Raw genomic sequence first — 13938 nt, 5'->3', positions numbered from 1 at the left:
TCTGCCTGTTCTATTTAATATAACCTGACCTTGATGTTGGTTGGGGCACAACATGCTCCGGGAGGCTGTGTGCCTTAGCTCCTCTTCCAGGTATGGGAACTCCTAGCTTACTTTGGGGAAAACAGCCTCCTGGAGCATTGCCCACATCCAGGCATCAGCCTGTGTGCACTTAATACAGCTGGGGAGGGGCCAGCAGCCCTAAAAGCAGCCCCCAATGAATGCCCCAGGGCTTCCTCTCACTCCACCTGACTCTGGACTCAGCTACACACACACACACACACACACACACACACACACACACACACACACACACACACACACACACACACACACACACAATTCCTTGTATGGAAAATTTTACTGCCGTTGTTTTGGTCCATAGTTTCTTCTGCTTTTACTGCTTCATAGATGTGATCTCTGCTTTCTTGCCTTTCAAGAATTCCTCAAAATTTCTAGTGATCCAGCAGCATTCTGTGTTGTTTGGTCTCTATCCTGTCATCCCTATCTGATTTCCTTCTCTTGGTCGAAAGATCAAAAGCCACCCTCCCACCCCTGCTCTGGGCAGGCTCAGGTGAGGCAGCCACAGCACACTGATGCCACAGGGTTTGCCCAGGGCCTCATAGCCAGGAAATGGTACCCTTCTGCTTCCTGAGTCTGTGCTCTTCCTCTTATATCACTCCACTCCTTAAGACAAGGATGGCTTTTTTCTTCATAATAATGGACATTTGAGGCTGAACTCTAGGGGGCTTCATAAATAAATTTAGCTTTGAATGAAAATCAGTGAAAGAAAATCCAAGGTTGAAAGCAGGCAGTAAGAAAGTAGCAGAAAACCAAAAACATCGCACAGGTACTTGAAGCTCAGATAAAACTCATATTTTCCTAGCCATAGTTCCATCAGAATAGATGTAGGGAAATGTGATTTAAAAAATATACAGCATGGACCCTATAGTTAGAGCTCAAGTCACTTTATTCTGGGAAGTTTGTGATCTAGATGCCACCAGGCTTGAGGTGTGGACTGGTAAGCCTCAGATGTGGGTTCTTGACTCTCGTTATATTGGTAATTTCTTATGGAATGGCTGTCTTTATTGCCAGATTATAAATTCCATGAGAACAGGGACTCTGTCTTATTCCTCACTCTATCCCTAGCACTTAGCAATCAGACCTGCTTACGGGGACACATATATTCAACAATAAATGAATGAATGAAAAGAAGGACAGATTAGTTAATTAACCCCTCATTGCAGGGTAAAAATCATTTCTGAGTCAGGCAGTTTAATATATGTAAAATGGCTCATATAAGGCAATAGGAGTTGGTGGGAATTATTGCAGCTAACAGTGCATGCAAATCCCACTTTTATAAAATTGCCAATCAAATGAGGACATCATTGGGGGTTCGCGGCATGTCCATGACCTCTACGCAGAGACTGCTGCTTCCTCTTGAGGACTCAACGTATCCAGTGTGGCTTCATGGGCTAAACATCTGATATTCTTGTAGTCAGTGTCAATAGGGTCTGAGAGATAGAAAAGAATATGCTGTCATCTCAATGTTAAATTTTCTGTAAAACCTAGACCTCTGTTAGAGCAATCACGAAACACTAATTCATAGCTATTATCTCATTGCATCCCTTCCACAAACTTGTCAGGTTGTCAGGGAACATTTTCCCACGTGAGAGGTGGGGGCTTGAGGCTCAGAGACTTGCCTGGGGACATAGGGCCTCTGGAGTCGGGCCTGGAACCCGCACCCAGAACTTAGGCCAAGCTGTTCCCTGTTCTAAGTGGAGTTAGGGGCTTAATGCTTCATCCACTGCCACCGAACACATACTTTAACACATTCGGTGGCAAAAGCTCTTACAGGCAGGTGTCATCAATTTCGTGTAAGCCAATGGGTGATCACAGAGCGCCCGACTTTCATCTCACTCTAGAGACCACTGGCTTCCAATGCATTGATGCCAGGCAGGGAATAAACGTGGGCATGGAATGAAAAACCTGGACTTTGGAGTCAGACAGTCCTTCATCCAAACCCTGGCTCTGCCCTTGCTAATCATGTGACCTGGGGCTGCCATTTAAGTGCCCTGAACCTATAAGATAAGGACACCTACACACAGGGGTGGTGGGAGGCTGCAGGGAGATGAGGTGTGTAGAGGGGTTAGCCTGGTGCCTGATATGTAGCAAAAGCTTTGTAATCAGCAGCTGCTGCCATTGTTAGCACAGTTGTGGTTGCTATTGTTGCAGACATTTCATGTGCTATGGTGACCCGGTTTTGCTCTTTTCCTAGCCCAGCAGAAAAGAGGAAGATCAGGCATGTAAGGCACTAATCCACTGACCATGAAACCTCGGCTGCGTTTCAGTCACTGGTCCAGCATCCTTCCTTCCCTCGCCTCCCCCTGGCTCTCTAGCAAGAAGGCCAATTTGTATACAGTCCCATCAACTGCTCCCCACCTGTGGTATTTGCAGTCTGGCCTTCATGCAGAAGGCTTTCTGTTGAAAGGGCTTGAACTGAACATTTTAAGGGCTGAGCATTGAAATTGCATATAACAAGGTTTTAAAGCAAAGCTATAAAGTGAGTTTTCACAGAGCTTTTTCTGGATGACAGCTTCAAAGCAACTGGTAGATGCCCTAGCAGGGTATCCCTTTGAAGTATCGGCAGGTTGGCTTTCAAAGCGACCAACCCAAGGTCCTCATCTTTCCAGGTAGAAAGGATTTGAACAGCTTTCTCGAGGGAATGTGGCTACTTAGTTCATCTCCCCTGTGCCCCTGGAACAGATGGTTTTAGATCACGTGGGCATTATAAGGGCCTAGGTTCTTAAAGTGTGCTCACCCAGTGTAAGCAAATGTATTATTTTCCTCTGTGAACAAGATAGCAGTAATGCAGGATCTAGGCTTCTTTTATATATATATTTACTATATATATTTATAGTAAATACAATTATGACATTTAAATTTGCATTAATTTGCCAGAAGCAAAACCAAATTGAAACAGAATTATTGAAATTCAGATTTCTTTATCACAAGAGAGATTTCTTAAAACATCCCATCTGTTTAATAAATTATGAACAAAATATTAAGAGATCGGAGTTGCCATTTTTTAAAACCCTGTTGTTTCCATTTAAGATGGATATGAATGGACTAATCTGCTATGGAAAATGAGGCCAGGTTGCACCCACACTGCCTGCCCTCTTCTGTTTTTTTTTGTTTGTTTGTTTGTTTTGCGGTACGCGGGCCTCTCACTGTCGTGGCCTCTCACGTTGCGGAGCACAGGCTCCGGACGCGCAGGCTCAGCGGCCATGGCTCACAGGTCCAGCCGCTCCGCGGCATGTGGGATCTTCCCGGACCGGGGCACGAACCTGTGTCCTCTGCCTCAGCAGGCGGACTCTCAACCACTGCGCCACCAGGGAAGACCCCTGTTGTGGTTTTTGTGAGCTTCGCTAAGAGCTTAGGTTTAGAACATTGCATTTTGGTCCGTAACCCGGATACGTACAATTGTCTAATACAGTTGACCCTTAAATAACACGGGTCTGAACTGCATGGGTCCACTTGTACGTGGGGTTTTTTTCAATAAATATAGTTCCTGTATTTTCATTTTACAGATCTTTAAGTATGGGGAGAAGTTTGTGTTCGGTTAGAGATCACAATATGCGAAATCAAAAGAACTGGGGTTTGAGTCCTCTTCTCTGCAGACTGTTTCAGCTTCCTGCCCTTGGGTGAGCCATTTATCAATTCCTTTGCTTTTGAGGCAGAGATAGCAGTACATGGATTTTCGACTGCATGGGGGGCAGGGCCCCAATCCCCATGTTGTTCAAGGGTCACTCGTATTTCTTTAGTCTCTAAACGTCTTCAGTGCTCACCGTTAGACCTTTTATCATAGGGTCTCCTGGTCTGTGTTCTTTATTTTGATTTTACTTTTCACTGTTTGGATTTTGTCCTCTGGAGGTTTTTTTCTGAGAAGGACTTATGGGTGCTATATTTATATTACCGGAATTTCTCCCTGTTGAGATTGGTGGCTTGTTACTTTTAAATCTGGACCACTTGAGTGGATACAGTAAGTTAGACGCTGCCCATCACCTGCCAGCATCGAGTGCCGCAGCTCACCCATTTCTGAATCCCTCTTTTGGGGACAAGATGTGTTCCAGGCAGGACTAGAGATCAGTGACTCTCAGACAACTGGCCGTTCAGGGTCCTCCACACCACTGTTCCTACCACTCCTATATGGAATTTATTTATTTTCAGGAGTAAGGATTTAAACATAAATGTAAATACCTGATATTTTTCTATTTATAAAATTGAAAACATGCTTATAATAAAAAATTAAGTAAAACAAAGCAGAAAACAAAGTCCCCATAATGCCACCCCAGAGAGAATATTGTTAAGAGTTTGATGTTTCCAGACTTTTTGTATGCCTATATGTATACATACTAATATAATAATTTTTAAAAGAATCAGGTTTATACTATATGTACATTTTCCAACATGCTTCTTTTTACTTAAACATATATCTTGCTGTCTTTCTGAATCAGTGCATGAGACCTACCTCATTCTCTGTAAGGGCTGCCTGGGGCTCCGTCAACGCCTGCTCTATTAGTAATTTAACCCATCTCTTACTAATGAACATGCAGGTCATTCTCTTTTATAAATGATGCCTCAATGATCTTTGCGTACTTAAGAATGAAGGGTAAATTCCTAGAAGGGCTGGGGTGAAGGGTATGCACATTGTTAATTTCTAGTCAGCCATTTCTGTCATCTTGGCCTCCAAAGTACATCTCAAAATGCATCTTGTGTCCCCACCCCTGCTTCCACCTTCCTCTTTACCTGCTACCGCAGGTGCAGCTGTCTGCTGTCTGTCCTGTTTGCATCCTGGCCCCGCCTCTCAAAATCCATTTGGTATCCAAGTGATCTTTAAAAACAGAAATCAGATAACGATAGTGATCTTTAAAAACAGAAATCAGATAATGCTGTATTTCTGCTTAGCACCCTTCGTGACCTCTCATGGTACATGAAAGAAAATCCAGACTCTACTCCGAGGCCTACAAGGCGCTGCCCCTGTGACCCCCTTCCTGCTCCCCGCCCTCCCCTCCCAGTGTGTTTGGTACCCGCTGCCCTCCAGCCATTGCTGCCTCCAGGCTTTTGCCTCTGCTGTTCCTCCTGACATACCTTGTGCCCCAGACATTCACTGGGCGTTTCTTTATCACCCAGCATTCCGTGACCAGCTTTCAACAGGGCTGCCCTCAGCCCACTCACTCTTGGTTCCATCATGCAGGCAGGCTCTTTCCTGCCCAGTCCTGGCCACATCTGAAACGCCCCTGATTCTTTTTCTTCGTGCACTGATTGCCTGAAGCTTCGCCATCTTACTCCCCACCATTACCTCAGCCCTCAACGCAGCGCCTGTAGCACACCTGCGTGTGTGAATAAACGCATGATAATGGTTGCCGCGTCTTCTTCCCCACTGGCTGGACCACAGAAGTGAGTCTGTTTTACACTTGGATAGTCTAGAAGGAGCAGGGAGCTGTGGCTGAGGGCACACGTCCCGACCCTGCCACTTAATCATTGTGACAGGTCGGACCAGCTTAAAGGCTCTAGGCCTCAGTCCTCCGACTTGTGGGGACTCCAGAAATTCAGTCGCTTAAAATAGGGGGCTACCACAAGGTGAAGGTGACGAAGAGGCTGGAGGGAACCTGCTCAGCTGACCGTGGGTTCTAGAATCCTAATGCCCCATCCAGCTATTTCCTGGAACGGGCAGTGGCTGGTAGCTCCACTCGGCCTTAGGCATCAGTGGGGAGGATTCTGGGCCCCGGGACCGACCAACATCTCCTGGACAGTCACAGCAGTCCCCCATCCGGGAATCTCCCAGTTTAGCTGGCATCGCTTTTATCGTTTTTTTCCACCGTGACTGGGTGAGAATACCGGGTTTGCCCCCTGTTTTCTCACCTAGCCTTGCCTCCACCCCTGCAGAACAGAGAACTGAAGATGATCCCATCTGAGATGGGTGGGGTGGACCGGGAACCGGGACCAACTGCTTATCCTGCTGTGGCCGGAGTTCACGTTATCACCAAAGCAAGTTGCACTCCACCCATCTATGTTGCAGGGTCACTGTGTGGATCAAATGGGGGAGGGAGTTGAAAATGTTTTGTGAAGTCAAGGATTACTAGCTTTACAGGCACTGCAGTTGCTGTTAACAGCAGGCCCCCCAGGAACTCAGGTCTCCCCACGGAGGAGCAGTCAACCTGTTCGCCCTCCAACTGCCGACCACAGTCAGACTTTGAAGACATGAGCCATGGCTTCAGTCTGGCTTCTGTGAAGGTTGCATGGATCACGTCAATACACTCAACTAGAAGACCTTGCTGTTATCTTTGAAATGCCATTGGTGAATATGTGCTCACTTTAATGTAGGGTTTTTCACTCACATCACTGTTGACATTTGCCCAGATAATTCTTTGTTGTGGGAACTGTCCTGTACATTCTAGGATGTTTAGCAACATCCCTGGCCTCCACCTACCAGATGCCGCTAGCACTCCTTTCCCCCAGTTCTGACCAAAAACATCTCCAAATAATTGCCAAATGTCCCCTGGAGAGGGGACAGCATCACCCCAGTTCACACCACTGCTTTAATAAAACAGTTCAGTGACGTTGGGATTCGTTAACCCATTATTATGGGTGGCAAAATGCAGATCAGAGGAGTTAAGTAACTTTCTAAGAGTCACATCACTAATGCCACCGCCAAGGCAGGTGGGTGCTCTCCACCCCTGCCTACAGCTTCTACCCAGTCACTGACATAAATTAGTCATTCAGCACGTATTTGTCAAGCATCTACTATGTGCCAGGCAGTGTTCTATTTGCTCCATAAATATCACTGATACTTGATATTGGGCAGGGCGGGAGGGAGAGAGCTATAAAAGATCAATAGCTATATTAGTTTCCTGGGAAATTCCCTGGTGGTCCAATGGTTAAGACTCAGTGCTTCCACTGCCAGGGGCCTGGGTTCAATCCCTGGTCAGGGAACTAAGATCCCACAAGCTGTGAGGCATGTCTAAAAAAACAAAACAAAAAACAAGTTTCTTATTGCTGCCATGACAACTTACCACAAACTTAATGGTTTATCTTACAGTTCTGGAGCTCAGAAATCCAAATTCCGTTTCATTGGTCTAAAATCAAGATGTCAGCAGACCTATGTTCCTTCTAGAGGCTCTAGAGGAGAATCCGATTCCTTGCCTTTTCCAACTTCTAGAGGCCACCTACATTCCTTGGCTTGTGCCCTTTCTTCCTTCAAGGCCAGCAGGGTAGCATCTTCTCTCCTCCCTAACCTCTGCTTCCACCCTTGTATCTTGTCTTTCTGATGCTGATCTTCCTGCCTCCCTCTTAGAAGGACCCTTGTGATTACATAGGCCCCTCTAGATATCCAAGATAATATCCCCCATCTCAAGATCATTAATCACATCTGCAAGGTCCCTTTGCCATGTAATATTCACCATCCAAGGTGATTAAAACATGGACATCTTTGGGGCCCACAACAGTCTGCTCTCGGGCCCCCAAAGATTCATGTCCACCACACATGCAGAATACTTCCATCCCATCCCAAGTTTCCCAAAAGTCTCAACCCATTACAGTAGCAACTTAAGTGCAAAATATCATTTAAGTCTCATCCGCTCAAAACTCCCAAAGCTCATTATCTATATCTAAATTAGCTAGGGGTGAGTCTGTGGGTATTACTCATCTTAGGGCAAAATTTCTCTCCCTCTGTGAACTTTTAAAACTAGAAAACAAGTTATCTGCTCCCAAATACAGTGGTGGGTCAGGCACAGGATAACAGTTATAGACATTCCCATTACAATAGACAGAAAATTAAAGGGAAAAAGGAGTCAATCAATTTTGAAATCCAACTGGGCAAACTCCATTAGGTTTCAAGGCACAGGAGTAATTCTCTGTGGCTCAGGATTCCGCCCTCTGGGCCCATGGCTGCACCCTGGGAGTCATTCTTCCTCTTTCATGAAGGGTAGCATGTGTTTGCACCTACATAGTTTTATTAACCTGTTTCCTGTCTGTAGAATTTTGGGAGCCTGTCAGCTTTCTTTAATTTTGTCCTTTCTCTCTCCCACTGAGTCCAAGCTGGCAGTGTTTCTGCTGGTATAACAGTCTCAAAAACCATGTGCATCTCCTCTGTATGTCTCTAGGATTCACTCCACTAGACAAGAGGCTCCTCCACAAATCTTTCCTGGCTAATCCCATCCCTTTTCCTGACTTCTGCTGAGATGTCTAAGGGGATTCATGAGTCACATGTCTAATCTCTTCAAAGAGCCCTCATTGTGATTGAATACTCTAAACCAGCGGTCCCCAACCTTTTTGGCACCAGGGACCGGTTTCGTGGAAGACAGTTTTTCCACGGACGGGGTGGGGTGATGGTTCAGGCAGTAATGTGAGCGATGGGGGTGAAGCTTTGCTTGCCGGCCCGCTGCTCACCTCACCTAACAGGCCGCGGCCTGGTACTGGTCCAGGGACCAGGGGTTGGGGACCGCTGCTCTAAACTGTAGATCCTTCTGAGGTTTTGGCAAAAGGTTGTGCAGCCACACCCTTCGTTTTTTTCTCCAGAGCACCCTTCCCTGGCTTTTTCATGCTTTTTTTTAGCATCTTTTGCAGTAGGCTGAGAGCTTCCCAAATCATCAGCTCCCAGTTCTTTTTACTTAACAGTTCTCTCAGTCTGTCCCTTTCCTCTAGCATTTTACTCTAAGCAGCAAGAAGGAACCAGACTGTATCTTTAACACTTTGCTTGGAACTCTCTTGAGCTAAATATCCAAGTTCATCCTTTACAAGTTCCTCTTACCATATAACTGTAGGACACAGTTTGGCTAAGATTCTGCTGCCACGTAACAGGATTTTCTGTCCTCTAGTTCCCAATAACATGGTCCTGATTTCCTGAGCCCTCACCAGCAGCACCTTTGATGTCCGTATTTCTATCATTGGGCTTTTTAGGATGGTTTCTCTAAGATGATCAAAGTTTTCTATGTGGTGCTTCCCACTTGTACATGAGCCCTCACTAATTCAGTGGGTCCAGGAATAAGGACTTGGACATCTTTGGGGAATCATTGTTCAGCCTCCCACACAACCATTAAGTTTATGGTCAACCGTAAACCTGATTGCTTCTCACGCTCTCACAACTATGTTAGTTACTATGAGGGCTACAGGGATAGCATAGCGAGGCTAACCAAACATACTGGTTTCCCCAGACAGTCCAGTGTACACTTTCGTCCCAGTATAAATGTAGCAGTGCCTTTATTCCCCTTCCAAAGTATCCTGGGGACTTCCCTGGTGGTGCAGTGGTTAAGAATCCTCCTGCCAATGCAGGGGACACGGGTTCGAGCCCTGGTCCGGGAAGATCCCCACCCACATGGCGTGGAGCAGCTAAGCCCGTGCACCACAACTACTGAGCCTGCGCTCTAGAGCCCGTGAGCCACAACTACTGGGCCCGCGTGCCTAGAGCCCATGCTCCGCAACAAGAGAAGCCACCGCAATGAGAAGCCCGCACATCGCAACAAAGAGTAGCCCCCACTCTCCGCTTTCCATGACTTAGAGAAAAGCCTGCGTGCAAAAACGAAGACCCAATGCAGCCAAAAATAAATAAATAAATAAATTCAAAGTATCCTAGCTTCAGTGATAAATTTTTTGATCACTGTAAGTATAGCTTAATGCTTGGTCTTAAGATTGTAAATCTACAATCTCTTAGAGGCAGAAAACATATGAAAAAATTTGCAAACAGCTACAGAAAACGACAATTAATACTATAAAACTAAACTCTGCTCCATCCAGAGGAGAGTTTCTTATTTGTCCCTGCCCCTTTGTTTTCTCATCCTCAAAGTGAGGATAACACGTGGGTTGAGATGGTTTTGGTAAACGTTAGCTTCATGGGAATAGTTCTTTGATTCTAATGATCTATTTTCAAAAGAGTTTTTCCTCAAAGGAACATATTTTATTTTTCACTTCTCTTCTTGACTTTTGGCAGGAGCTAAGAAAAAGCCTGGAACTTAGTGTCAACCTACAAAGGAAAGAAGAGGATGGTTCCAGTGATGAGTATGACTCTATCGAAGAAGATGTACTCTCTGAGCCGGAGCCTGAGGACCAGGTGCTGGTGCGTCGTCCTAGAGATGACTCCCCTCTTCCCAGTGGGGACTCCATGCAGAAGAATGTTTCCGAGGACCAGGAGTCAGAAGGACGCCCTCCCCAGGGCCCAGATACCCTCGTAGTGCTGGAATTTAACCCAGTTTCCAAAAGTAAGCTCTGTCTTATGTGGCATATCTTTGCCTTTGATGTCTCTGGATCTAATAATAGGACTTAAATTTCCAGTGGTACTTTGAATTCAGCTTTGGGTAGACCATCTCACAGGCCGGGGTATATATCACTCAGGTCTCTGCTGATTGCAAGAGGTGAAGGCTCCCAGAAGCTTACAGACGACCCTGAAATTCCAGATGGTAGATGTCTGGCAGATAGTTGTAGGGGGCTGTCCTGTGCATTGTAGGAAGTTTACCAGCATCTATGCGGCAACTGGCTAGTGAAACTGACTTGAGCAAAAGGGACTATTTATTGACTTGGGTAACTAAGGAGTCCAGGGCTGCAGTAGGACTCATTTCCGTTCCCCTCCCCTCCCCTTCCCTTCTTCCTTTTCCCCCTCTTCTCTCTTCCTTCTTTTGTCTTGGCAACATTCTAAAGTGGGCTTTCCACATACAGACGCAGAATTGAGACACTGGCTTTGCAACTCCATCAGAAAGAGGATTTCTCTTCCTAAAAGCTCCAGCAAAAGTCCCAGACTTGGCTCTTGAACCCACGTGGGGTCACATCTCTGAACTAGTCACTGTGGCTCTGATTGGCCAGGTCCGGCCAACAGGACTGGGGGTGTGGTTATCGCCACCCAAACCACATGGACGGAGATAGTAGTTTCCAAAGGAAAATTAAGGTGAATCTGAAGGAGAAGGAAAGCAGCTGGGCACCAACAGCAGTTGTCCACTGGAGAAGGTTTTTCAGAAATCACCCTAGAAGGTAGAGTCAACAGAACAATGGGTGGGTGGCAAGGAGGGTTACGGTTAGGGCATTCTCCCCAAAGCTGGAGGTGCCGTATTTCCTGAACCAAATACCAAGACCAACCAATGGGGAAGCATGAGTGAACCTAAGGAAGGAGAAATGAGGGCGTGTTTGAAATCGGGCAGTGAGTATATTCGTCTGCCCAGGCTGCCGTAACAAAGTACACAGACCAGGGGTGGCATCAACAGCCACGGAAATGTAATTTTTTTCACAGTTCTGGAGGCTAGAAATCCAAGATCAGGGCTTCGGCAAGCTTGGTGTCTTCTGAGGCCTCTGTCCTTGGCTTGCAGGTGGCTACCTTCTCCCTGTGTCCTCACATGGTGTTCCCTCTGTGTGTCCCTGTGTCCTAATCTCCTCTTCTTATAAGGACACCGGTCATGTTGGCTTAGCACACACTCTGAAGGCCTCATTTTACCGTAACTACCTCTCTATCTCCAAATACAGCCACATTCTGAGGTACTGGGGGTTAGGACTTGAACCTATGAGTCTTGGGGGGGACATAATAATAGGCAGCTCTGGAAAATCTACACCCCACGGTTGATGTCTCCAGCGAAGAGAACATTTGTCCCTCCAACATGCTCTCACCTCCTTGCTGGGCTGTTCCCTCCACCTAGATCACCACATTTCCTTTCCTCTCCACTCTGACCCATGAAACCTGGCTCCCTGCTTTTTCCTCGAGACTCAGCTCAGAGGCTGCTTCCTCCAGGAAGCCTTCTTGGCATTCCCAGCCTGGCCAGCTAGGTCGGTGCCTGCTCTGCTCCTGTAGCATCATCATGACACTAGTCTCAATGCCGGCAGTTGCCTTTCTCTCCCTCAGGCCTGTGAGCTCTGCCAGGGCACAGGCCAGCTCTTCCCCTCTGTTGCATCCCCAGCTTGCAGCCTTCACCTGCCACATTCAAGCCATTCGGGAAATCTTTAAAATAAATGAAGGGCTATGCCCACCTGCTAAAGCATCTGGTGGTCACAGCAATGAACAGACCCATTTGAATGAGAACCACTGGGGCTGCGTCGTTGCTGTGGATTGTGTTTCCTCCAAGGGGAAGGGAAGTACTGTGAGGGGGTTGACTGGGCCCCTGCCCTGGAAACAGGGGTGTGGCGGGGATGGAGGTGGGAGTGGGTATGACAGTCACTTCCGGGTGTGGAGGACCAGACCACAGAAGGGGAGCAACTGGACCCCAGGCAGTTTAATAGTGATACTGGACATAAAGCTAAAGGAGAGAACTTCACTTTCTTGCCATTTTACATTTTTTAACAATTAGATTGCTCGGCAGGCCCCGAGTTGACCCTGTGATGTCTGCTGAAGGCGGCGGGTGCCCAGTCTGCAGTACACGAAGGCGGCACGAACACCCCCTACCGCCGCTCTCAGCCGCCCCTTTCATCTGCAGCCCCCGGCTGTCTTCTCAGCCCCAGCAGGAGACAGGCTCCCACCAAGGGGAGCAAGAAGGAGGCTGAGGGGCCTGTTACAAGGTCTCCCGAGACCCCAGCATGGGATTGGAGTTCTGAGATGGTCCTAAGTGTTTACTCAAGAACAGTCAGCAGTAACCTGAAAAGATGTGCTTGGTTCTGGGCTGTTCATTCATGCACTGGGCACGCATCATGCCCCAGGCACTGCGCTGGGACAAGATGGGCCCACTCATTCCACGTCATTTAATCCTAGCAGGGAAAACAGACAATAAGCACATAACTACATAAATAATAATTGCCAACACTTACTGAGTTGTTATTAATGTGAGCCAAGAGCTATTCCAAGGGCTTTACTTATGTCCCTCATTAAATCCTCACCCGCACATTAAATCTCAACCCCAAGGGAAGTCCTGTCATTGTACTTGTTTTACAGAGGGGAAACTGAAGCACAGAGAGGTCAAATAACTTGCCCAAGGTCACACAGCTAGGAAAGGGCAGAGTGGAATTGAATCTGCAGCAGTCTGAGCCCAGAGCCTGCACTCTTAATCTTTAGGCTAAATAAATAAACCAGATGAAGTTACAAAGTGATAATTAGGCTTTGAGGAGCCAGTAAGTAACCCCACCCCACTCTGCTTTCCCTTCTAAATTGTGAAACAAATGAGAAATGATCATGGATGGAAGGTGAGCAAATGATTACCTCTCCAACTGAAAGTACTGCCCCTCTGCCGTAGACTGACCCCTGACCCCAGATGTTGGCAGAGCTGGACCGCTGATGGCATCCGCATGGTAGAAGGGGGCCATGTGACCTGACGGCACCCCCCGCCCCACCCCAGCCCACAGAAGAGGGAAGAAGGAAGGCCTGGGCTGAGCCCCGATGGCTTCCTGCCCCCACTCTCTCCCATCCCATTTGTCCTCCTTGTGAGCAAGGGGCAGTGGATGAGCGGCACAGAGAAAGGCAGAAGTTATTTTTCTATTAACTGGAAAGGGGAGGGCTGGGTCATGGGTTAGGAATTCAGGGAGGAGGAGAGAATGGTACCCTGATGGTCTTGAAAGTTGTGAAGATTATAAAACAGGACACTGGTTGGGCGATGGGGGTCAGAGAAGGATGCTAGTAGCTGGAATGGTCAGAAAAGCCTTCTCAGAGGAGGTGATGTTTAAGCTGGGACAGGAATGAGGAAGAGAAAGCAGTCATGGAAACAGCAATCCAGGTCCAGGGATCAGAAAGCACAAAAGGCTTGGAGAGGGAAGGAGCTTGGTGTACCCAAGTACAGAGAAAGGGCCAGTATGGCTGCAGCCGAGTGAGTCGGGGCCAGGGGTGGGGGAGGGTGGTACAAAATGAGTGAACCCAGGCCACTTTCCATGAAGACCTGATGATTTAGGATTGCACCAAGAGTCTGGGTCCTTTGGTGCCCTGAGAAATATCCTTGTATAGACTTTTGATGGCCAAGGCAGACCTCCACCAGCGTTGCGGGAGGG

General features: G+C 47.3%; 1 protein-coding gene across 1 annotated transcript in view; it reads left to right on the top strand.

Annotated features, from left to right (window-relative positions):
* The window catches only part of KATNIP (katanin interacting protein), a 198503-nt gene that overhangs the window by 86888 nt on the left and 97677 nt on the right, over positions 1-13938 (top strand). The window contains exon 7 of the mRNA XM_082670946.1: positions 9986-10253. Within this exon, the coding sequence (XP_082527072.1) occupies positions 9986-10253 (268 nt within the window). The remainder of the gene's footprint in view (positions 1-9985; positions 10254-13938) is intronic.

The sequence above is a fragment of the Grampus griseus genome (genome assembly GCF_964374135.1).
Source record: "Grampus griseus genome assembly, chromosome: 14".
Classification (NCBI taxonomy): Eukaryota; Metazoa; Chordata; class Mammalia; order Artiodactyla; family Delphinidae; genus Grampus; species Grampus griseus.
The sequence above is the reverse complement of the archived record's forward strand: the minus strand, read 5'-3'. Positions and strand labels throughout refer to the sequence as shown.